The sequence below is a fragment of the Strongylocentrotus purpuratus genome, unplaced genomic scaffold (assembly GCF_000002235.5).
Source record: "Strongylocentrotus purpuratus isolate Spur 01 unplaced genomic scaffold, Spur_5.0 spur5_scaffold_15, whole genome shotgun sequence".
In the NCBI taxonomy this organism is placed as follows: Eukaryota; Metazoa; Echinodermata; class Echinoidea; order Camarodonta; family Strongylocentrotidae; genus Strongylocentrotus; species Strongylocentrotus purpuratus.
In genome coordinates this window covers 12,034,453-12,060,024 of record NW_022145600.1, presented here as the reverse complement: position 1 = coordinate 12,060,024, position 25,572 = coordinate 12,034,453, and the positions used below count along the sequence as shown (strand labels likewise).

The 25,572-nt window shown below is 37.6% G+C and overlaps 2 protein-coding genes across 2 annotated transcripts in view; both read right to left on the bottom strand.

Moving 5' to 3' along the window:
* Positions 1 to 1,574: 1,574 nt before the first annotated feature.
* On the bottom strand, positions 1,575 to 5,876 carry LOC105440790. Its single transcript, XM_030985590.1, has 3 exons — positions 5,498 to 5,876; positions 4,932 to 5,039; positions 1,575 to 2,515 (listed from the first exon to the last, which is right to left on the bottom strand). Exons 1-3 carry the CDS (start codon positions 5,824 to 5,826, stop codon positions 2,503 to 2,505), a joined length of 450 nt encoding a protein of 149 aa, XP_030841450.1. The 5' UTR covers positions 5,827 to 5,876; the 3' UTR covers positions 1,575 to 2,502.
* Positions 5,877 to 10,317: 4,441 nt separating this feature from the next.
* LOC105440798 overlaps positions 10,318 to 25,572 on the bottom strand; it is a 30,459-nt gene continuing 15,204 nt past the window's right edge. The window contains exons 9-13 of the mRNA XM_030985949.1: positions 24,634 to 24,822; positions 21,700 to 21,873; positions 17,171 to 17,344; positions 14,959 to 15,132; positions 10,318 to 10,506 (exon numbers count right to left, since the gene is read on the bottom strand). Of these exons, the coding sequence (XP_030841809.1) occupies positions 10,318 to 10,506; positions 14,959 to 15,132; positions 17,171 to 17,344; positions 21,700 to 21,873; positions 24,634 to 24,822 (900 nt within the window). The remainder of the gene's footprint in view (positions 10,507 to 14,958; positions 15,133 to 17,170; positions 17,345 to 21,699; positions 21,874 to 24,633; positions 24,823 to 25,572) is intronic.

Below are 25,572 nucleotides of genomic sequence, written 5' to 3'. Positions count from 1 at the left end.
TAAAGAAGAAATTGTCTTAAATGTTTATATAAGTTGCAAAAATGTGAAAAATCGCTAAAGTACCAAACATTTAACAAATGTGTTGAACCAGCCCTAGAATCTCACTGAGAAGCAGGCCAATATGGTCCACTGCATATCATAAAAAGATGAATGCAGTGATTACAAAACAGGCAATACACAGGAACAGACTACTAATAATACAAACACGCAGGTTGCGGTGTGGGGTGATAACCCCTAAGCATCTGGATAAAAGACTTGATTTAAAATTAATGAAACATTTATAGAATAAAACTAAATGACCTCAATAATGTGAAAAACTTATGGCTACTGGAAAATATTTCAAAAAAATAGAATTATCAGATCAGTATGGCTTCAAGATACCGTACATGGATTCATGGCGAGAATAAATATTAATGCCTAAGTTGTTTATTACTAATAACAATAATTTAATATTTATATAGCGCAAAATACTGCCGGTTTATTCCATATGAGCTTAACCTGGAAATGCAGAATAATTGTATTTAAAAAAAGACAGATTACAAATAAAACCATGTATATTGAAATACATCAAACTACAGATAATCAGGAACATACACAATATACGAAAAGCATAAGTAGATAGAATTAAGGCAGATTAAATTATTTACATTTAATTCATATGGCCTAAATAACGTATTTAACGTATAACCGCGTTAAAACATTTTCATGAATTTACATTACGGTACATGAATTTAACTTAAAGTCAACATAATGGATTCCACTATATAAAGTTAGTCATGTGTCAAACAAATTATACCTACATGTAAATTAACGACTACGTCATTTTTGTATAATCTAATCAATGTATACAAAATAATCAGTTTCAGCATGTAGCCATGTCGTAGTAGGTCCATGGTTTCAATAAACGAAATTTGGCGTTTGAACAATTTACCACTCACACTGAACGGAATAATTGATATTAATAGATCATGTCTGAAATTAATCAATGCAACTACTTATACTAATGCAAATGTACTGCCACAACAACACCATCAACGAGACAATATAACTACACCATAAACAACTATACACATGTATTACACTACTACTAATATTGACAACTATACTACTACTATTACTGGTGATAAATTGGGTTGTTCGCATAATGCAGACATTAATACTATGATTACAGAAAGTGCAGACAAATCCTAATATCATGTTTCATGCTATGTGAATTAACTTCATAATGTTCTTTAGCATATAATATACAATCACCAGTTGATATTGTATAAAAGAAAATGTTTACTTGGATATTTAACATTCCTATACATGTATACTTAGTCGGTAGTATTTTCTTGCGTTGTAAATACACTCCTGGGCACCGATCTATTGGCTACGTTATTTAAACATTATCTACAGTCAAAATCAACAACTTATATATATTTATCACACAAAACAGTTTCCCTTTTCAAATTAAACCTGTTAACAAATACAAACAAACCTTTTACTAACAAATTCAACAGTTTATACACAAAATATATTGGGTAAAACAAGTATTCAGTGTTATATTTGTGAAAGAAATGCTGACATCATTATTATTTCCTTTTTACAAGGGCCATGAAAGGATACATGCCTAGAAACATTTCCTTTATTTTCTATTTGTAGATACATGTAAGAAAAGCTTACCGTAAACACTCTTTAAAAAAAAAAATCACATTAGAACTATTGCTGAAATTATCGTCCATCTGCAAATCTGAATGATAAAATTGTTTCGGAGTTTACAATCCAAATATTGAGTTGTATCCACGTTCATTAATATCAAGGAGAATACTCTTCATTCAGCATGTATTTTCAAGGATGATGGACTCGATCTTATGGAAATCGATTTGTCTTTTTGTCTTACATTATCATGCACATACAAAATTTAGGCCTGCGAGTAAGCAAACGCGTTACCATGTCCAATACTGTGTATTAGGGAAATATGATACTTAAAACTTCATGATTGCTTGGCCCAGAAAAGAAAGTCGAAGCCCTAATTTTGTACACAACAAGCGTGGTAAATAAAACACTGCCAGTGGCAAAATACAAATTAAAAAAGAATGAGATTTTGCTGACAATGAATATTTTGCCGTCTTACTTATGGGAACATTTTAAATTGTGATATTTTACAACATTTTGACCCTTTCGAAGGTCTTGATATTTTCATCATGGAAATCCCTGAACACCTTTTAAGAGAATTCAAGATCACACTTTCTTCAATGAAAGAAAAAAGAGCCCCCAAAACCGAGGTCAAGAATACACATCCTTGTAATATTTCACGAAGATCTACGTGATTCATTGGATGAATAACTCCATTGCATAACAATTGTCTTTGTAATAGCAAAAATGGGTCATGAATTCATTCAATCGTTTAGCAATTATCTGATACGTATACAATGGTGTTTTATGTAGTTGTCACTTGAGCCGGTATTTCGTCATCCGTCTCAGTGATCAGATCGAGTAGGATGTCATCTGCCAGATAAGTTAAGCCCATTCACTGACGTGAGAGAAGAGAGAGAGAGAGAGAGCGAGAGAGAGAGAGAGAGAGAGAAAAAAAAGAGAGATAGAGAGAGAGAGCGAGAAAAAAAAGAGAGAGAGAAAAATATATATATATAGATATATATAGAGAGAGATAGATATATATATATATATAGAGAGAGAGAGAGAGAGATATATATATATATATAGATAGATAGATAGATAGAGAAAGAAAGAGATATAGAGAGAAAGAGAGAGAGAGAAGTATAAATGCGTGCATCAATAAAAAAGCAGCGCTGCATAAAGAGAGAGCTTGAATACCTTACAGCTTTCCGTCAAAACCATCTTTACCAATATGGTAACTATTTGTAGAAAATGTCATAATACAAAAAAATGCTAATAATTTAAATAAAATAGGCCTACATATAATTTGGTAAAAAACAACTTAAATTTAAAGATAAACTTTAGTACTGGTAATGCGATTGCATTGTGAAAGAAAAGGTGTGGAAAGGATCAGAAACAGTTGATCAGTAGCATGAAAGTATTGGTGTGCATTGCAAGGTTCTGGAGTCATCAAAATCATAATAAATTTGACCGAGTCTTGGTAAAGTAACAAGCACTGTACACAGAAAGCTATATATGGGACAACACACATGGTGTCGGGGCTAGTACTACCTTGATTTCCTTGTCTTTCTATGCTCATTACTCAGCCAGTATACATTTTCTTTCAAAATTGTTTGGCACATGTCATTTATTTGTAATCTTGAACATTCAGTGTAAGTTTCGTTAGATTCTGTGAGAATTAATGTTCTTTTTTTTTACCAGAACTGGCCTTTATCTTTAATATCACTTCGTTTATCCAGTAAAAAAACATTCTACATTTTCCAATGGGCACCGTGGAACATTCATAACCCATTCATGGCTTTTCGAGCAGACCTCGCGGTTGAATGAATATAAAAAACGACTGGCATGAGAAGACAGGCACGCGTGCTAGTCTCCAGCTAATTCTAACACTAGACTTCATTGATGTTGCATAGTCAGCCAGTAAGTCATTAAAGCTAACATATTGCTCCGGTTGTCTCATTTTCGCCAGCACAAACGTAGCTAGTTCGAGTATATAGCAGACGGAAATCGTCGGATCAGACGACACTTGATAGTGATTTTGTATGTGAGATTGCTTTGCTAAATATAAAGTACAAGAATCTTTTCCATATCTTTACACTATCATTGATATCTGATAATTAAACAGTTAGTAAAATAAACATACCAAACTACATAATACAATCAAATACATGACTGAAAGTTGGAGAGTTTGATAAGGTGCACAATTCCACCCCTCTGTTAATAATCGAATAGTTCACGGTGTTCATGAATATTCATGTTTTTGCTTACCTCGGCCAAATGCTTGCCTATATTAAATGGAAAAATTACGGTGAGGGATTGGATGAAATGGACATAATGAACAAATCAGAACCGATCTATGATAGTTCATGCTTCTTATCCTTCATGTGCTTGACTTATAACCTTTAATCGCGTGGTAAATTGAGTCCAAAGTTCGACTTGTTGTACATGTGTTATATAGGCAATGGCGAGCTTGCGACCTATTTTGATCAAATTACGGTGGGTGAACTTTCAAAAGTCAATGGGACATGAGGGTTCCAAAGGAAGAGCTAGTGATAACGTACGTCAGGGTGGATGTGCTTTTCGTTTAAACAAAAAAATGAATTTGTAACGATTTGTTTTTGTAAAAGTCCATAGGCTAACTTACATGCTAGACTGCTAGACTCTGCCGATAGAGGGCGTTGTCAAATGAGACTAAACGGAGCTATATAATAATAATAATAATACATTATATTTCTAGAGCGCTTAATTATTACAATGTTTCTAAGCGCTCTGGTATGGGCATATATGTCGAGAGAACATTGCTATAATTCATTCTGGATTGTTAATTCTGCAGTTTAGCTTGATTGTTTGAACCAGTAACATAAAAATAACCTAAAAAAACTTGCTGAAAATCATCTTCAATAAAAACCACAACCCTCCATTGCACATACCGGTAGTGACATGTGTTAAGCACATGGTTTCGGGCCTACCTATACCTAACTTGATTTCCTTATCTTGTTTTGCTCATTATCAAGCCCCTGTACATTTTGTCTACCCAAAATCGTTTGGCAGATGTCATTTATTTGGAATCTTGAACATTCAGTTTAAGTTTTGTTGGATTCTGTGAGAGTATATTTTCTATCATTACCAAAACTCAAGCTTATCTGTTTAATCGAAAAAGAGAAAGGCGGCTTTTTTTATTGCATCCCGGCCCTCCCTGAAGGAAAAAGTACATGTGATCGTACGTACGATACACGAGCACTGATTATGCAACCATCCTTAAACGTCATGCAGCGATGCAATGTCTTGAAGTAAACGTTTTAAGGACTTACCCAAGGCCACGTGGTTCGCCATGCTGCACCTCCACCTTAATGACCTGATCTTCATTACAAGCAATGATGACATCATCCACTCTCTCATCTGTCCGGCATCTTATGAATCTACCAGTATCAAGATCGACGGTACACGGTATTAACGACTTTAAGTGATTGGGGATGGGGGCATGTCATCGGAGTTAACAATAATGTTTGGTATATAACTGGTAATAATGATGTAACTTTTTCTCTTATTTATTTTATCATGTAGACCCCTCAATTAATAGAACGTGCAGCTGTCATGCATATGGTACAGATGAGCAGAGCTATTCATACTTAGTATTTAGGCCTACTCATGTTGTTATTTATGTTTTGTTATCTGTTTTAAGTTCAAATCGATTCTAATCATATCAAGTCAAACACTGAGAGAGAGAGAGAGAGAGAGAGAGATAGAGAAAGGGAGAAACACAATATATTCAATTCAAAGAAACATAAACATTTTCTTCCATTTCTAGATGGGAAGGGGAGAATTAAAAAGAAAAAATGTCAAAGTGCTCTTTTAAAAAAAAAACACTTTGTCTAACCTGATAGTCTTCAGATGTTTGAGGTTGTGAGGTATTCTGAAAGCTAGTAAGATTCGTTCCATGTAAATGTTACCAATGGCAAGATCGCTAAATGTCACCTTGACTAGCTGAGGGGAGATATTCAGAAGGGCATTGGGTATTAAAGGGGGCTCCTTTATGAAACCAGAATGTTGATCTCCATACACCTCTTTTAGAATGGTGAGTTCTGTTGCTCCTGGGAGATGGATCCTCCGGATGACGTCATATGTGATCGTGCTCCGTACCTGTATAGTGACCTTCTTCACATTGTCAAACATCGAACCATAATCCCGCCATCCTCGTAGTGTCATATTATCCACTGTCAGCTCAGTCAGGGTGGCCAAGCCCGTACTACCACTCTCACCCTCCAGTGAAGAAAGAGCAAGTGCAATGACAAATATATTAGGTACGATTGTTAGTAGATATATGATTGCGTCTTTAAGTTTCATGAAAAAAGCGACAAAATCATGAAAATAGATTATGCTAGCCTCAGGGGTATTGTAAAACATAAACAAGGGTTTTAAATATGGCATGATCCGAGAAAATGCGAGAATTTTAAAGGCTTATGTAACTGCAAGTATAAATTGCATGATAAAATAATACATAGTAAGCCTTAATTTCTTTGCTCTTATACATTGTAATTGTACATCATTCATTATTTTGCAACATAAATATGATAAAAAGTGAAGCATGTAGCTTCAATGAACGAAGACCAGGCTAATTTAGCAATGGTTTAGACTAAACGCCTACTAAATCATTTCAAGTCAGTCAAATGCCTTGATCAGAACTTCATGTTTGTTTAATGCCTTTGATATGCAATAATCAAATATAATGTAGCTGACTTAATGTATTAGAATCTAAAATAGTAACATTAAAAATGATTTTTGTTTAAAGAAAAAAAAATCAGTATTAAGATTAGTACATTTCAAACATTTGGCGATTTATATAATACGAATTACTAATATTACTTGAAATGCGACGTACAGTGGGTCGTTTAAGTATGCACCATGACATCATACTGCAGGATTAACACATATTTCATAATAAACATGTCTACCGGTACTAATATACCACCATGAAATTGATCGTATGAAGTAATATTAGGTGTTATAATGAATAGGCCTATCGTGAGGAAGACGGGCAAAGTGGCCATGTTTGTTAGTTAGATACAAAATCTGTTTTACATCATGGTCCTGAACAGGATAAAAATGTAGTACACGAAAATATAAATAATGAATATCACCAAAGCTCACAAGCAAAGGTAAGAACAGTATAAAACTAACATATAAGAATAATACGCATTTGAAAGTAGTAAAAAGCACGAAACAAAAAACAAAAACGACAATGTAATATTTGAAATTAACAGCGGAAAAAACATCAAATCACTTTAATAAAAGGCATTAAAATATAACCAAAAAAATAGAAGAGGAGAAAAAAAATAAGGAAACTCGTAAAGAGTAACCTAAGGAGGAAAGAGGGAAAGAAAGAAAGAGGGCAGAAGGAAATGGAGAGAGAGAAAGAGACAGAGAGAGAGAAATAAGCCATGTCAAGAGCAGTAAATGAATCGGCATTGTATCACACACGTTTAAAAAATGTGTCCTTGTACATACGTTTAAATACATAGTAGGAACAGTGCATGAACAATTTTTTTTGAAGCGCAACGTCTCTAAGATAACATAGCTGATAACTATTAGGTTGAGATAGAGCACGGCATAAAGTAAGACATTCTGTCGTTATAAAAATAAAAACAAAATACAAAATAAATGTTTAAATCAAAATCATGCCCCTTAACGTATTTAAATAACCTACATACTCCGAAATCGAACTTAGGCTGTGTTTTGATACCATGAACCTTCATATCAAATTTCATTAAAATCCGTCAAACATTACTTAAGTTATGGATCCAAAGCCAGATTCGCATATTAAATGAGCTATGACCTTTGACCTACATACTCAGAAATTGAACTTAGGCTGTGTTTTGATACCATGTACCTTCATATCAAATTTCATTAAAATTCGTCAAACATTACTTAAGTTATGGATCCGAAGCCAGATTCGCATATTTAATGAGCTATGACCTTTGACCTACATACTCCGAAATCAAACTTAGGCTGTGTTTTGATACCGTGAACCTGCTTATCAAATTTCATTAAAATCCGTCAAACTTTACTTAAGTTATGGATCCGAAACCAGATTCGCATATTTAATGAGCTATGACCTTTGACCTACATACTCAGAAATTGGTTTTGATACCATGTACCTTCGTATCAAATTTCATTAAAATTCGTCAAATATTACTCAAGTTAGCGAATGGAAACCAGATTCGCATATTTAATGAGCTATGACTTTTGACCTACATACTCCGAAATCGAACTTAGGCTGTGTTTTTATACCATGAACCTTCATATCAAATTTCATTAAAATCCGTCAAACATTACTAATGTTATCGATCGGAAACCAGGTGTATTTTTCACATATTTAATTAGCTACGACCTTTGACCTAGTACTCCACAATCGAAATTAGCCTGTATTTTGATATCATTACTGAAGTTATCAATCGGAAACCAAATTTGTTACGGACGCACACACGGACGGAAGGACGGACGGTAGCGTTTTTATATCCCCTCCGACTTCGTCGGCGAGGGGATAACTAATTAATAAAGATGATTGTTTGGAAGACAATTGATTTATGAAATGGGATAAATTCGAATCAATCAAGACTTGGTTATCCAGTGGCGGATTAAAGATAATCTAGCTGGAAAATCTGTGTCAAGCAGTATTAAAAAAAACATAAAAATGTCATTAAATTTCTCAGATGACATACTCCAAAATTCCCCAACCAGTAACTAAGATGGCAATGGGAAGGGAAAGATTGCATTTTATCTTACTTTAGTCACAATTCAAATAGCAATCCTTCTATCAGCATGTCCATAGCCCTCCGTGCTACCCTATGGAATGAAAAATATAGTATTTTTTACTATCCATCTTATAGATTTTGTCTGTTTTCGTTTCATGAAAAGAGCCCATTTGTCCCTTCCAAGTTTGAAAAGTAAACTCATTAATTTACTTTGAATTAAAAAAAGCCATCAGTGCAACTCAGGTACAATAAATCATTGTTTGATTTACTTATAGGATGCATGCGCATGAGTTCATTATACGATCTATCCGCACTCGAGTTGGGGCTGTGTGTATCTATCGCACGAAGCCGTTAGGCTGAGTGCGATAGATACACACAGCATCAACGAGGGCGGATAGATCGTATAATAAACGAATGCAAACATGCATCATTTGTTTTATACAACGAAACTCCTAGATCCTTGTTATTTGATAGATCCTTGTTATTTGATGTAAAAACAATGAATTCAGGATTGTTTAATGACAGTATATGCCAGCCCCCCCCCCCACTCAGTGTTATTTAGGGTACGCATATGCTTGTTCCCTCTTTTTGAAAGCACCCCTTATCTGAGGACTGCCAACATTTCCGAACCCCATTTTCGCGGGCTTTTCGCGGCGGGCTTTTCCTGCCTTGGAGACCCCCTAAATCATGAAAAATGCTCAATGTACCCCCTAAATTCGGAATAATTTCCAAAGAGATGAGAGAAAAAAAGAAAAAACATCCCCTTTTTAAAGAAATCTCCGGGTGAAAAGTTAATACACACCTTTTTTTTTTACAATTCTCGGGCCGGACTTTGTCGCACGAAAAGTACCCCTTTTACCGGATATTTTGGTAACACGCATGGGGTCCGTCTGTTCTCGGAGTGGGGGGGGGGGGGGGGGGGGGGGGCGGGAGTATATGGCCGTCAAATAAATCTCAAGTTTTAATAAGTCTCGATTTAGTGCGCACACATATAAGTATAGATATAGCAAGCGCACTTACCTCTACACCCATTTACGCATAGTGCTGCGCAAGAATGGGCCCATGCACACGCAGTATTAAGCGCTCTAACCTCTACGCGCACTACTGCGTGCTCGGAAAACGAGTTCAATAGTACTGGAAAAGTATAAATGACTTTATATACCTCACTTAAGAAATCCAGCCATCTGATTGGTCGAATTGCATTCATAAACTTCAACTGTTCCTGTAAAATTCTCGGTAACCATGCATAAAACTTTTTAATATTTTTAATAACCATGGTTATTAAAAAAAGTTGGTCAGCCTCCATGGTTACCCCATAGGTTTACATGTTAAAAAATGGTTTGAGCGATGGAGGATGCCGTATGTGTGCGAAGGATTGGTCGGTAATTTCAATACAATTGAATCTCGATCGATCTTACCGAAAATTTTATCTTGCATTGTTGACATGAAGACGAAAATAAACTTCCAAAAACAAAAAAACAACATCTGCCGATAGATCTTGATCTAAGTTCGTGCCAATATGCATTGCAAAAGTAAAAGAAGAGTCCGTATATGGAGCTTTTGCGAAGCATTCATCACACGCGAAGCCGGTTTCAATCCATTTTAATGTATATATTGGAGAAAACTGCCAAGCATGTTAACGGCGGGCCATAGCCGAGTGGTCTAAGCGTTGGTTTTCGGTACACCTCTTGTTGTACGCAAGGGTTCGAATCCCGTCTTCGACAAATTGATAAATATTTTTAATTTTTCATTTTTTAGTTTTTTTTTTTTTCGGCATATAAAAGTATTAATGACTGCTTTAATATTCGAGAAATAGTTGTTTTTATACGCTCTCGGGAAGGTTACAATTGGGCTATTCCCCTCGGCAAGCCTCGGGGAATAGCACAATTCTAACCTTCCCTTGAGCGTAATAAAACAACTATTTCTCTCAAAGCAGTCATTAATACTATAATATCAGTACCTTTGCAGATAATGCCATCGGCGGTGATGTTGAGTAGAAGGTATCGTTCATGCAGTCTCCACAACTGAGTGTAAGGTTTTTCAGATAAGGCATCTTGCAGAAGAACTGAGCGAGATCACGTGATGCAGCGGGACGTTCACTGAAATCATCAAGCTGGAAGTCAAGAGTCTCAATCTGTTATGATAATAACATTATATTGAATGATAAATTAATACAAACCAACTTAAAGTATTTTCAATATTAACAAATTTGTTTAAAATTGTACTAACATCTTTGCCACGATGAAAACATCTCAACACATCCGCCTTTATTTTGTAATGATGAACAAGTCTTGACACTGAAAATGAGCACTAATTTCGATAGTAATTCCTGTATCATTTTGAGATTGAAAATGGTGTTGATACATTACTGCTATGTTAAGGTGAACAATATGTTTTGACTGATCGAATTAGGACTGTGGTCAGGGGCGTCGCTAGACCTTTTTCAGTGGGGGGGGGGGGGGGGGTGTAGAGGCCAACGATTACCCACAAAACTAGCCACCAATTACCGACAAAATGAAATGTCCCAATATCTACAAATTTAACCCTATCTATAGTACTTGCGTATGCGCAAATGGTCATTTTCCTCGACGACTTAAATATACGAATTATTTCGTCAACTAAGTCAGCATCATAGCTATATATTTTAATGCAGGCGCGGAGCTAGGATCTGTTTTTAGGGAGGGGCGGTAGTGAGCAGGCGAATCACTTAAAGAGCGCGCGTCGATGATAGGGCTCCCGCGCAAAGCGCGAAATCTTTGACGTTTCATTAAATTATGTGAAAAAGCAGACGATTCGGTGTACTGTTTACGACTCTTAATCCTTATCTGAATTCAGTTAAATTCTTAGGAAAAGAAGACGATTTATTGTACCGTTCTCGACTATAAATCCTTGTCTGAACGAATTTTTCCCCCCTCCCGCGCGAAGCGCGAAAGCTTTGGCGTTTCATTAAATTATTAGAGAAAGTAGACGATTCGTTGAACCGTGCTCGACTCTTAATCCTTGTCTGAATTCAGTTTCTCCCCCTCCCGCGCGAAGCGCGGAAGTTTGACGTTTCATTAAATTATGAGAAAAAGCAGACGATTCGGTGTACTGTTCTCGACTCTTAATCCTTATCTGAATTCAGTTCTCCCCCTCCCACGTGAAGCGCGGAAGTTTTGACGTTTCGTTAAATTATTAGGAAAAGAAGACGATTTATTGTACCGTTCTCGACTGTTAATCCTTGTCTGAACGAATTTTTTTCCCTCACGCGCGAAGCGCAGAAGCTTTGGCGTTTCATTAAATTATTAGATAAAGTAGACGATTCGTTGAACCGTGCTCGACTCTTATTCCTTGTCTGATTGACGTTTCATTTAATTATGAGAAAAAGCAGACGATTCGGTGTACTGTTCTCGACTCTTAATCCTTATCTGAATTCAGTTCTCCCCCTCCCGCGCGAAGCGCGGAAATTTTGACGTTTCATTGAATTACTAGAGAAAGAAGACGATTCGTTGTACCGTTTTCGACTCGTCTAAATGAAATTTCCCCCTCACGCGCGAAGCGCGGAAGCTTTGGCGTTTCATTAAATTATTAGATAAAGTAGACGATTCGTTGAACCGTGCTCGACTCTTATTCCTTGTCTGATTGAGTTTCTTCCCTCCCGCGCGAAGCGCGGAAGCTTTGACGTTTCATTAGATTATTAGAGAAAGAAGACGATTCGTTATACCGTTTTCGACTCTTAATAACCCCTAATTCAGTTGCCCCCTTTAGCGCGAAGCGCGGAAACTTTGACGTTTCCTTAAATTATTAGAGAAAGACGACGATTCGTTCTAACGTACTCGACTCGTCTACATGAAATTTCCCCCTCACGCGCGAAGCGCGGAAGCTTTGGCGTTTCATTAAATTATGAGAAAAAACTGACGATTCGGTGTACTGTTCTCGACTCTTAATCCTTATCGGAATTCAGTCTCCCTCTCCCGCGCGAAGCGCGGAAGTTTTGACGTTTCATTAAATTATTAGAGAAAGAAGACGATTCGTTGTACCGTTTTCGACTCTTAATAATCCCTTATTCAGTTGCCCCCTTTAGCGCGAAGCGCGGAAACTTTGACGTTTCCTTAAATTATTAGAGAAAGAAAACGATTCGTTCTCACGTTCTCGACTCGTCTATATGAAATTTCCCCCTCACGCGCGAAGCGCGGAAGCTTTGGCGTTTCATTAAATTATGAGAAAAAGCTGACGATTCGGTGTACTGTTCTCGACTCTTAATCCTTATCGGAATTCAGTTCTCCCCCTCCCGCGCGAAGCGCGGAAGTTTTGACGTTTCATTGAATTACTAGAGAAAGAAGACGATTCGTTGTACCGTTTTCGACTCGTCTAAATGAAATTTTCCCCTCCCGCGCGAAGCGCGGAATTTTTGGCGTTTCATCAAAATATGGAGAAATGAAGACGATTCCGTCGTACCGTTGTTGACTCTTAATCCTTGTTTGAATTTAGTTTCCCCGAAAATGTTAAACCTCTGATTTCTTTAGCTGATATTATAGGAAAGCGAAACTTCGAGAACATACAAGTTGTAATCACTCTCGAAGTCGTCACAGCGGATAAAAAGTCACAGTTCGTAGGGAAAAATCTTGTCGGCCGACCGACAATATCCATCTCACCGACTTCAAATTTCTGCATTGATAGGGTACAAGAGGATCGAGCAAGAATACCGACACAGCTGACCATAGCAACATATTTAACCGTGTCTTTCTTGCTCCCTTGACGAGACGACTCCACCCAACTATCCCCTCTATCTTTTACTCCCATTCCTCCTCTCTTTCATCCCCGTTTCTTTTGTTTCCCTTTTCTCATTTTTTTTGTCCTTTTCTTTCTTTTCCTTTCTTTCCTCTCCTCCCTCTTTTTTTCTTTTTTCTCTTTTTTTCTTCTCTTTTTTTTCCTTTCTTTCCTTTCTTCTCCTTTCTTTCTTTTCTTTTCCTTTTCTTTTTTTCTTTTCTTTCCCTTTCCCTCTCTTTTTTTCCCTCCCCCTTTAATCTTTTTTCCCGACGGCAGCGCGATTTTACCGACAATATCCTGACAGGTGGGGGGGGGGGGTGTCGCACCCCCCACACCCCCCCCCCCCCCTTTGGCGACGCCCCTGACTGTGGTATGACTAACAGCAAATAGGGGACAGTAGAATATGTTTTAGTTAGAAATGTGACATTACGGGTAATATGAGACATCGTGAATATTCTCCAGATCATAATTTACCTGAATGAAGGAGTCAGATCATGATCTAAAGTTTTACAGACAAAAATATAATAAAACAAGATGGCAGAACAGTTGCTTTTCTTTAAGAGAAAACGGTGATTTTGTTCCCGGGACAACTTGAACACCCTGATCATGTTACCGACGAAATCGAATAGTGGCGGCTCAAAGATTGCTAGAAAGATGATGTTTTTCCGGACATATGATTCGGTTATCTCGCCATCTCTCCCGCATTTTCACGACACACAGAGTGGGGGGAGGGGGGGGGGGGGGGGGAGGTTTCAAATAGCGGATGTCAAGGGTTTCAATTTTACAGTTGCCATCATCATTCATTTTAAAAAGCAATATCATTCTTTTTATTGAAATAGTACTTTGTAAAACTAATTTCACGAAGCTTTGTAATTGTATTGCCACGTGTGAATAAAAAGTGTTGGTAGATATTTTTTACTGTCAATCTTTATAATATCTTTCTGTACATAGAGCGCATTCCCATCCACTTACGCTCATTTGCCCCTTACTTCATGAAACTTTAGCTTTTTCTATTATACCTGCTTCATCTTAAGGCCAAAAACAAAATCATTTGGTTGTCCTCGATTGCTTTTCTGGAGTAGGGGCGGGCGGGCGGATTTTAATTTTTTTTTTTTTTTTAACTTCGTTTTTTGTGTGTCTTTTTTGATTTTTTTTCCCCATTTAAAAAGAAAAGAAAAAAGACTTGTTTAATGTAAGATGAATATCAAGACCAACACAGAAAGAATTTTTGGCTTAGAAATACAGCACCTTTTAAATCTCCATTGTACTACTTATAGCTACTTGCGTCCTCTATGTAGCAAACAATGCCTAATCGGTGACCATTAATTGGTCCCCCATAATCCTCTTTATCTCATGTCAACTGAGAGTTGATTTGATGAGATAACCATCTGTCCAGTGACCTTGCAGGGTGGTCTAATCCCTCCTGTACAATAGTACAGATGGGATTTAAAATGAGTTTATGAATGCTCAGAACCTGATATGAATGAACGGCATTTTGACATAGAAAAATAAAAATGGCAAGTTTAATAAATACCTAATTGCTGAAGAACTGAAAAGACCAAACTGGCAAAGGAACGCATTTTGATCCTTGCAAATGCATTAAATGATATGTTTGGAATTTAAGATTGCTCCCCGAAAAAAAAAAAAAAAAAAAAAAATGAATTAAAAAGAGACAAAAAATGAATTAACAAAAATAAAAATACGAGCGGCCCGAAAATGACGAGCGGGCGGTCGAGGACAACCAAATGATGATATTTTTTGGCCTAACGGTGTACTAATTTGGGGAGTAACATCATTCCGTTTCGTGTACTATAGAAATGAGCACACTAATCAATACCTTTGCAGATGACGCTAGTGACGAAGATTTTGAGTAGAAGTCATCGTTTAGGTTGCCTCGACTACTGAGTGTCAGGTTCTTCAGATGAGGCATCTTGCAGATGAACTCAGCAAGACCGCGAGATGCAGAGGGACGTTCACTGAAATCAGGGAGCCTGATGACAAGAGTCTCAATCTGTTATGATAGTAACATTATGTCGAATGATTAATTGATAATAACCAAATAAAAGTATATTGAAGATCAAACAATTTGTTTAAAATTATATTTATATCCTTACCACGATAAATATGTCTTAACACTTCACCTTTTTTTTATTAATGATATACAAGTCTTGACATTTGAACGAAACACTAATTTCGATAGTTCCTGTATTATTTTGAGATTGAAAATGATGTTCATACATTGCTGCTATGTTAAGGTGAACAATATGTTCTGACTGATCGAATTAGGACTGTGGCATGACTTACAGCAAATAGGGGACAGCAAAAAAAGTTCAGAAGTATAATGTGGGTTCTAGGACACCTACCCCCTGGACAACCACCCTCAGGATAACCACCCCTAGGATAACCACCATCTAGGACACCTACTCTCTAGGACAACTAACCCCTTAGGGCAGCCACCCTTTAGGACAACCCCTCGGACAACTACCCCCGGACAACTATCCCCGGACAACCACCCCCTACGACAACCATTGTCTAGGAAAATTATCCTAGGGGATAGTTGTCTGCATATAGCTCCGTTTAGTCTCATTTGACAATGCCCCCTATCGTCAGAGTCAGCAGCCTAACTCGTTAGCTCATGGACATTTACACACAAAAAAATCGTTAAAAATTCATTTTTTGTTTAAACGAAAAGTACATCCACCCCGACGTACGTTTATCACTAGCTCTTTCATAGGAACCCTCATGTCTCATTGACTTTTGAAAGTTCACCCACCGTAATTTCATCAAAATGGGTCGCAAGCTCGCCATTGCCTATATAACACATGTACAACAAGTCGAACTTTGGACTCAATTTACCACGCGATTGTAAGGTTATAAGTCAAGCACACGAAGGATAAGAAGCATGAATTATTATAGATCAGTTCTGATTTGTTCATTATGTCCATTTCATCCAACCCCCCACCGTAATTTTTCCATTTAGTAGAGGCAAGCATTTTGCCGAGGTAAGCAAAAACATGAATATTCATGAACGGTCAGACAATACAGCCTTTTAGTACGTAACGTATAGTGAATGGGAATGGGCGAGGATCCGTCCAGGAGGTAGAAGTCAGTGGTTTGTGCAGGCAATGTTCCAGCGAGCGAAAATGAGTCGGAGACAACCGGAGCAATATGGGGGTGGTGGTCCGGGGGTAGTAGTCCAAGAGGGTGGATGTCCTGGGGGTAGTTGTCTGGAGGGTAGTTGTCCGGGGGTAGTTTTCCTGGATGGTGTTCTCCTAGGTGATAGTTGTCTCGGGGGTATAGTCACCCTAGGGGGTAGATGTCCAAGAGGGTGTTATCCGGGGGCTAGGTAGTTGTCCAGGGGGTATTTGTTCGGATACGATAATGCGATCATGTGACATTACGGATGAAATGTACGTAAATATTCTCTATATCATAATTGACCTGAATGAAGGAGTTTGATCATGATCTGTTGAAAAAATATAATAAAAATAGAACGAGGCACAACGGTCGCTTTATCTTTTAAAGAAAACAATGATTTCGTTTCAAGGACAACTATGGTGTCGACGACATTGTGTCGTGGCGGCTCGAAGGTCGTCAGAAAGGAGGAGATTTACTGGACACATGATTTGGTAATCTCCTGCATTTGCAAGACACACCGAGTGATGGGAAATAAATACTGGATGTCAAGGGTCTCAATTTGAAAAACAAGAAAACAAGATTATTCTTACATTAAAATTGAAATGATACTTTGTAAATCTAATTTTACGTAGCTTTGTATTGCCACGTATGAATGAAAAATATGGTATATATTACTTACCAACAATTTTTAAAATATTTTCTATAGGGAGTCGTTACCACTTTCGCTCATTTGCCCCCCCCCCCTTCTTCATGAAATGTTAACTTTTCCTATCTACTTCCTCATAAAGGTGTACTCATTTGAATAATAACATCATCCCGTTTCGGGTTCTATGGAAATGGGTACACGTCAGTAAAACAAAACGCGTCGTGATTTGCTTAGACTATAAAATATAATATACTCTAATCAATACCTTTGCAGATGACGCTTCCGACGATAATGTTGAGTAGAAGTCATCGTTCATGCAGCCATCACAACGGAGTGTCAGACTCTTCAGATGAGGCATCTTGCAGATGAACTGGGCGAGATCACATGATGCAGAGGGACGTTCACTGAGATCACTAAGCCGGATTTCAAGAGTCTCAATCTGTTATGATAGTAACATTATGTCGAATGATCAATTAATGTCAACCAACTCAATGTATATTCAAGATTAAACAATTTGTTTGAAATGGTATTAATATCGTAGTCACGATGATAACGTTTAACATATCCACCTTTATTTTGTAATGATGTACAAGTCTTGACACCTGAAATAGGCACTAATTTCGATAGTTCCTGTATTATTTTGAGATTGAAAATGGAGTTCATACAATACCGCTATGTTAAGGTGAACAATATGTTTTGACTGATCCAATCAGGACTGCTGCATGGCTAACATCAAAATAATGGGAGACAGTAACATATGTCCAGAAGTATAACGTGACATTACGGATAAAATGAGACATCATAAATATTCTCTAGATTATAATTGATCTTAAGTCTCACGAAAAAGATAAAATAAAACTAGAAGGTAACAGAATGGTCGCTTTTCTTTAAGGGTTTATTTTCGGGGACAACTTGAACACCCTGATTATGTTTTTGACGGGCGGCTCAAAGATTTTCAGAAAGGAGGGGCTTTACCGAACATATGATTTGGTAATCTCGCTATCTCTCTCGCATTTGTACGGAAAACAGAGTGAGGGGGAGGGGTGGGTTTAAAATACGTGATGTCAAGGGCTGGATGTCAAGGGTCTCAATTTTGAAGTTGCTATCATCATTCAATTTAAAACACAAGATTATTCTTACATTTAATTTAAATAGTACTTTGTAAATTGAATTGTACGTAGGTTTGTATTGCCACATACACTGCAAAATCAAGGGTGTTAATTTTAACACTTTCCCGGTTTCTATCTTGGAAAACACCAGCTGGTGTTATTTAACACCAGGGTTTGGAATTAAACAATTCAATTCCACTCTTGGTGTTGAAGTAATTCCGTCTTTGGTGTTAAAATCTAACTCCATTATTTCAGCTTGGTGTTAAAGTTCAATTCTAGTTTTGGTGTTAAAAAAATCCAACACCATTTCTTTCAACATCAGTGGTGTGTAGAATTTAACCCTGATTTTTTTCGTTAAAAACAATACCAATCAGTGATTTAACACTCAATTCAAAGAATCCTGCGATGTCTGTTGGATTTAGTGGTAACAATTTTCTAACGTTTCTGTCTGCAGGACAAATTTTCACACTTAACGGCATGATTGCGCTGATGAAATAGGATATTCACACCTTGAATTTTTTTTCCATGACCACGATATCCCGAAGATATTCTTGACAGCTAGCTCGCGCATGCGCAAGCACGATACATCGTCATATCATATTTCATCCCAGTTTAGCTGTATGATAGCTGCCATCGGGATTATCTCTACAAGTAACAACTGTCTTCCAATGATTTTGCTCGAATCCACTAACGTATGCACATGCGCAAGTTCAACACCATGTATAACACCAAAACTCGGAACACCAATCTGTAATTAAATATGTCGACACTGTTGGTGTTGAACGGATGTGGACGGACGTGAAATTAACACCAAGGGTGTTGGTTTTTTTCTGTTCCGTGCTGGTGTTAGAGATTTAACACCCTGGTTTTTGCATGGTATCCCAATAAACAGAACACCAAAAAGTAACCTCTTTTGGGAGTGTATTTTAAGTGATTTTAAAGTATAGGGCCTTTTGAACTAGATTTAAACGTTATCGACACGTGCCTTCATTTAAACAAAAAAGGTACTCCTGTTCATGTTTTCATCTAACCTAAAAACCACCAGTTTATCACGCGACTGGAGTAACGTGATTCCACTTACCTCTGTAAATCAAGTGTTTATGACCAAATAACCACTTGACCAAGCAACGAGTGTTTTGTCAGTTAACCGATGGTGGCGATAAATACGTAATTATTTGGTCTTGTAAGCACCGTTATTGATTGGTTTCACAGGTTATCCAAGGTTTATGGTAATAATCACGTTACTTACACCGGCTAATCGTCTTATTGTTCTGTCCGTGAATCTCTGGTTATATTCAACTAGTAATTCTGAGGTGTCTTACACACCTCTTCAAAAGGTTTCAAAGTTACCATAAATATCTTGGTTATGATCACGTGGCTCAAGCTGATTACTAATCTAAGCTGTGAAAACGTGATATGTAGGTGTGAAAATTAGTAATTATTAAGTGTTTTAAAACACCTTTTTAAATGGTAGTCAAAGTTGCCATAAGTTCCGCGGTGATGATCTCGTGACTCAAACGGATTATTGATCTAAGCTGGTCATACATGACTTTTAGGTGTGAAAAATTAGTCATTATTAGGTGTCTTAAAACCCTTATTTAAATGGTTTCAAAGTTACCATAACTTTCTTGGTGATGATCACGTAGTTAAAACTGATTACTAATCTAAGCTGTGAATCCGTGATATTTAGGTGTAAAAAATAAGTAATTATTAGGTGTCTTAAAACACCTATTTAAATGGTAGTCAAAGTTGCCAGCAGTTCCGCGGTGATGATCTCGTGACTCAAACGGAATATTAATCTAAGCAGGGCATACGTGACTTTTAGGTGTGAAAAATTAGTCATTATTAGGTGTCTTAAAACACCTATTTAAATGGAAGTCTAAGTTGCCATAAGTTCCGCGGTGATGATCTCGTGACTCAAACGGATTATTAATCTAAGCTGGGCATACGTGACTTTTAGGTGTGAAAAATTAGTCATGATTAGGTGTCTTAAAACACCTCTTTAAATCGTAGTCAAAGTTGCCAGCAGTTCCGCGGTGATGATCGCGTGACTCAAACGGATTATTAATATAAGCTGGGTATTCCGTGTTTTCCATGTGTGAAAATGAGTTATTCTTGGGTGTCTTGATGGTTTCACAGTTACCATTTAAGTTCCGTGGTGATAATCCCGTGACTGTTGGCATATTTCTATGTTCACCAGTTGATAACTGACTGTTGGCATATTTTCATTGCACCAGTTGATAACTGGAGTGTGCATATTTCCAGTTGCACCAGTTGATGACTGAGCGTTGGCATATTTCGAGTTGACCCAGCTGACACCAATTCATTTGCATATTGAATATGGGGTGCGTGCAGATCTATGTTTTTTTAACAATTTATCTGAATTTACAGCATATTTCTTAATTACTGATGATTCAGTTATATGCAATTTATTTCGAAAATACTACAAATATAAATTACCAGTTATTAGGACATTTCGCTACTTCGTATAAATAGTTAAACATGAATAAGGGAAACATTAACTGTGAACTAAAATAATTTCAATAAAGTACAAGTATACGATTTTTTTCTCGATTAATTCAACTATGTAAGTCTACTTATTACCAATGCCCTTACATTGGAAATACAGACGTACCAGTATTGAAGTATTGTTGCTGTTCAACTGGTTGGAAGTTTTACCAAATGGTTCTAATGGCTCAGCTAGACCAGTTGAATTATAACTGGCCTGGATCAACTGGATCATTTAGCCCATTTCAATTTCCAGGGTTACCAGTTGGCATTAAAGGGATCATCAACTGGACCAGTTGCAACTAGCTTTCTCTTCTGGGATGTTTGCAGCCCCCCCCCCCCCCACCCCCACCCAACCCCCTCTAATCCCAAACCGATTCCGGCGCGCCTGGACGTAATTATGGAAGATCCAAGACACGATGTTCAGAAACGGGATGAGAACGTCATTATTTTGGTTCATTTATTGTGTAACATTTGCGTAATTATTGGGTTTGACCGCGGGTTACAGTAACATACTTCCTCTTCGACGTAAATTTCACGTGAATGTAGAACATGATTCATCTCAAGTCAGCCTCGTAATATTCACGTGAATTTCACGCAGATATTTTGACTAAAACTATCACTAACGCTTCACGTGTTTCTGTGAAGCGATAATTTCGTGTATGAAGATGTAATTTCATAACCAAACAAACACGGGAGTATTAGGTTTACAAACCATGGTCTCCATGGTAGGGATAATCACGTTATTATAATGGTGATATTGCAGTGACAATTGCGTGATTTAGTGTACGTGTGTTTTAAGTTACCTAATGCAATAAACGTATTAACACATTTACGTAAATGTCCGGTGTTTAAAGAACGTAACTCTCCTCAAGTCGATACCTTGATATTAACGTGATTTTCACGTGATTTTGTTTATTGGGTAGAAATGAAAAAAATGGTTTATATTACTTACTATCAATTTGTCTAATATTTTTCTATAGGGAGCTCATAACCACTTTCGCTCATTTAACCCCTACTTCATTAAACTCTAGCTTCAACTGCTTCCTCTTAACGGTGTTCTAATTTGGACTGTAACAACATTCCGTTTCGTGTACTATAGAAATGATTACACGTCAGTATAACAAAACGTGTAATGTCTTGCTTAGATTATAAAATATATAATCTAATCAATTACCTTTGCAGATGACGCTTCCGACGATAATGTTGAGTAGAAGGCATCGTGCATGCGGCGTCCACAACTGACTGTCAGGTTCTTCAGATGAGGCATCTTACAGATGACCTGAGCGAGATCACGTGATGCAGCGGGACGTTCACTGAGATCATCAAGCTGGATGTCAAGAGTCTCAATCTTTTAGGATAGTAGCATGTGTTGAATGATTATTTAATATAATATTCCACATACTAAGAATCTTGCTCTACGATTGGTCAAAAGTAAATCACGTGATGAAAGATAGTTCGCCCACCAACTCGGACGTCTATGCCAACTCATAGTTCCCAAGGACTGTAAAGACATGGAACAACCTACAACAAGCAACCATCGACCAAACCTCCCCGCTCCCATTTAAAAATGCAGTTTAATACTAAAGAACTTTTTTACAAAATGTAATTGTCCACCCCCCACCACCTCCAGTCAAAACTCTTCTTCGGAGTATTTAGGAGGAAAAGAATCCAAGATCGAAGATCCATTATTGATGGGAGGAGCAAAAAATTATTTACACTGTGTAGATAGTACTACTATCTACACAGTGCAACGCACTTTCACTGAAGATAGCGGTACTATCTACACAGTGCATCGCACTTTCACTGAAGATTATCCAAAAGCGCACTAAAACAGGCGTAATTAAGCGCACATTACCAATGAGCGCAATTAAAGAAAACACATGCGCGCACCGTACCCTCAAGGGGTTGGGGTTAAGCTTAAACTTTTTTGGTGTGAATTTGGGCCTAGGAGTCTTTTATGTAGATGCATACATGTCCTTTTCTTTCTGTAGTTAAATCGTTTTAGATGTGGAATATAAAGCAAATAATCACCTTTTGGTTTCAGGCGATGGCAAACTATCACTTCCTCGTCGATCAGAATGTATACGCTATCTTTCCTCAGCTTCTCTTCGGAAAGATAACATCCAGATCGCCTCGGAACTGATAGTTTGTCCCATCACCTTCACCAACGGTAATTATTGGCTTAACAACCATTTAAACGTATATTCAAGATTAAACAATTTGTTTAAAATTGTATTGATATCGTTGCCACAATGAAAAGTCTTGACACCTGAAATAAGCATTATTCTCGAAAGTTCCTGTATTATTTTGTTGATTTAAAATGGTGTTCATACATTAATGCCAGGTTAAGGCCGGCTACATTGTAGCGGCAAAGACCCCGCGAAAGGAGACGGATGTGAAATCATTACATTTTGGCGGTAAAGCGACGGCAAAAGGGGAAAACCAAGATTCGCTGTCGGGTGGAATGACCTTCAGCGACCCCACGGCGGTAAGGGACGAATGGCTGCGGCAGCGAACGGAGTCTAGCGACTAAAATCAGACGTTGTCTGTGCGGCGAGTGACGATGTCTCGACGGAGCCCGGCACCAAGGAACGAGGTCAGACGCCTGGCAGCGGATTGGCTGGGGGCAAGGAAAGGCGGCTGACGTTGGGTTTCGGCGACGATGACGTGACTCGGCGGTCGACATCAAAGTCTGTGTTTGTGCGGGTCACTGACGTCACAAAACGTGAAAAATCGCACTAAAAGTTTAAAATCGCAGACCACCGGTGCAAAATCGTAACCCGTCGCAGACCACCGTTGCAATGCCGCAGGTACTCGCAAACGACCGCCAAAATTCGCAATCCATCGTCGCACCAATGTCGTTACAATTTCGTTACTTGCCGCGCAATGTGTCGTCAGGGTTCAAGATGTGACGTCACTTGCCGTGGTTGTTCCGTCAATGGTCGTTGACAACGACAACGACAACGACTACCAACGGAATTGTGACGACTGCAAAACGAATAGAGACAGAACCGCACGGCATGGATACGTCAAGGAAATAAGGGTTGCGGTCTCCAACCAAATCTGAACGGAGTCACAACGAATTTTTTTGCCGGCACAAAATTGTCAACATGCTGACAATTTGCCCACGGACGTGATTGGTAATTTCGGCCGTCTGCGGTCGCTAGCGGATTCGTCAGCGACAATTGAAGACAACACACGATGATTAGCGGGAAATTCAATATTTCATTTCGCAGCTTAACGTAGCATGTGTTACCCCCTATTTGTCATAGTGTGAGTCGGCATTTAAAGTGAACAATATGTTTTGACTGATCCAATTAGGCCCGTGGCATGACTTAAAGCAAATGAGAGACAGAAGAATATGTCCAGAAGTATAATGCGAAATAATGGATAAAATGAGACATCGTTAGTATTCTCTAGATTATAATTGACCTGAATGAAGGAGTTTGATCTAAATTTAAATTTTCTTTAAGATTCTATTTTTACATTAAAAAATATAATAAAACAAGATGGCAGAACGGTCGCTTTTCTTTAAGAGAAAACAATGATTTTGTTACGGGGACAACTCGAACACCCTGATTATGTTATCGACGACATTGTGCATTTTCGGCTCAAAGATTGTCAAAAAGGAGGGGATTTATTTACCGGATATATGATTTGGAAATCTCGCCATATCTTCCCCGCTCTTGCACGATAAACCGGGTGAGGAGGAGGGGGGGGGGGGGTAGTATTAAAAAAAACTTGATGTCAAAGGTCTCAACTCCAAAGTTACAATCATAGATAATTTTAATAGACAATGTTATTTTCTACATGTTATTAAAATAGTACTTTGAAAACTCAATTATTCTTAGATAAGTATTGACACGTGTAAATGAAAACATGGTAGATATTATTTACTGTAAATTGTTATATTGTTCTGTAGGTAGTGCATTCCCACTTAAAACTATCATAAAACGTTAGCCTTTCCTTCCCGCTACCTCTTTAACGGTGTACCAATTTGGACAGTAACGTCATCCCGTTTCGTCTTCTATAGAAATGAGTACTCGCCAGTATAACAAAACGCGTAGTGATTTGATTACATCATAAAAATATATGCTCTAATAAATACCTTTGCAGATGACGCTATCGACGAAGATGTTGAGAAGAAGTCATTGTGAAGTGAGAAATTCTGCCAGCGCTTTTGCCCATAGAGTGTCAGGTTCTTCAGATGAGGCATCTTACAGATGACCTGAGCGAGATCACATGATGCAGAGGGACGTTCACTGAGATTATCAAGATGGATGTTAAGAGTCTCAATCTGTTATGACAGTAACAATATGTTGAATGATTAATTAACAATAGCCAAGTCAAAGTATATTCAAGAAGAAACTATTTGCTTAAAATTATATTAATATCGTTATCACGATGAAATCGTCTTAACCCATTTACCTTTATTTTGTAATGATGTACAAATCTCGACACCTGAAATAAGCACTAATTTCGATAGCTTCTGCATTATTTTGAGATTGAAAATGGTGTTTATACATTACTTCTATGTTAAGGTGAACAACATGTTGTGAGTGATCGAATTAGGACTGTGGCATGACTGATAGCAAATAGGAGACAGTAGAATTTGTTCAGAAGTTAATGTGAAATTACGAATGAAATAAAACATCATAAATATTCTCTGATCAGAGGTGACCTGAATAAAGGAGTTAGATCAGCGGTTGTCAGACACAATTTCCTGATTCATTTTGAATAACCTAATAGCTATCTAGACAAATCACCTACGTAGGTCACAGATAGGTAAAAAACTGTAATTTCCCGCGAAAATTCCCATGAAATTTCCCGATAAGGGACAATTTTCTTTATAGTACGAAGTTGTTAGATTTTTCGCGGGCTAATTGATGACAGACAGCAAATTATCTAGATAGCTTTTATCTAGATAGCTATTTTCTAGATAATTGGCCCCTATCTGACACCGCCTATCATGATCTAAAGTCTTACAGAAAAAATATAATAAAACAAGATGGCAAAACGTTTTTTTTTCAAGAGAAAACAATGATTT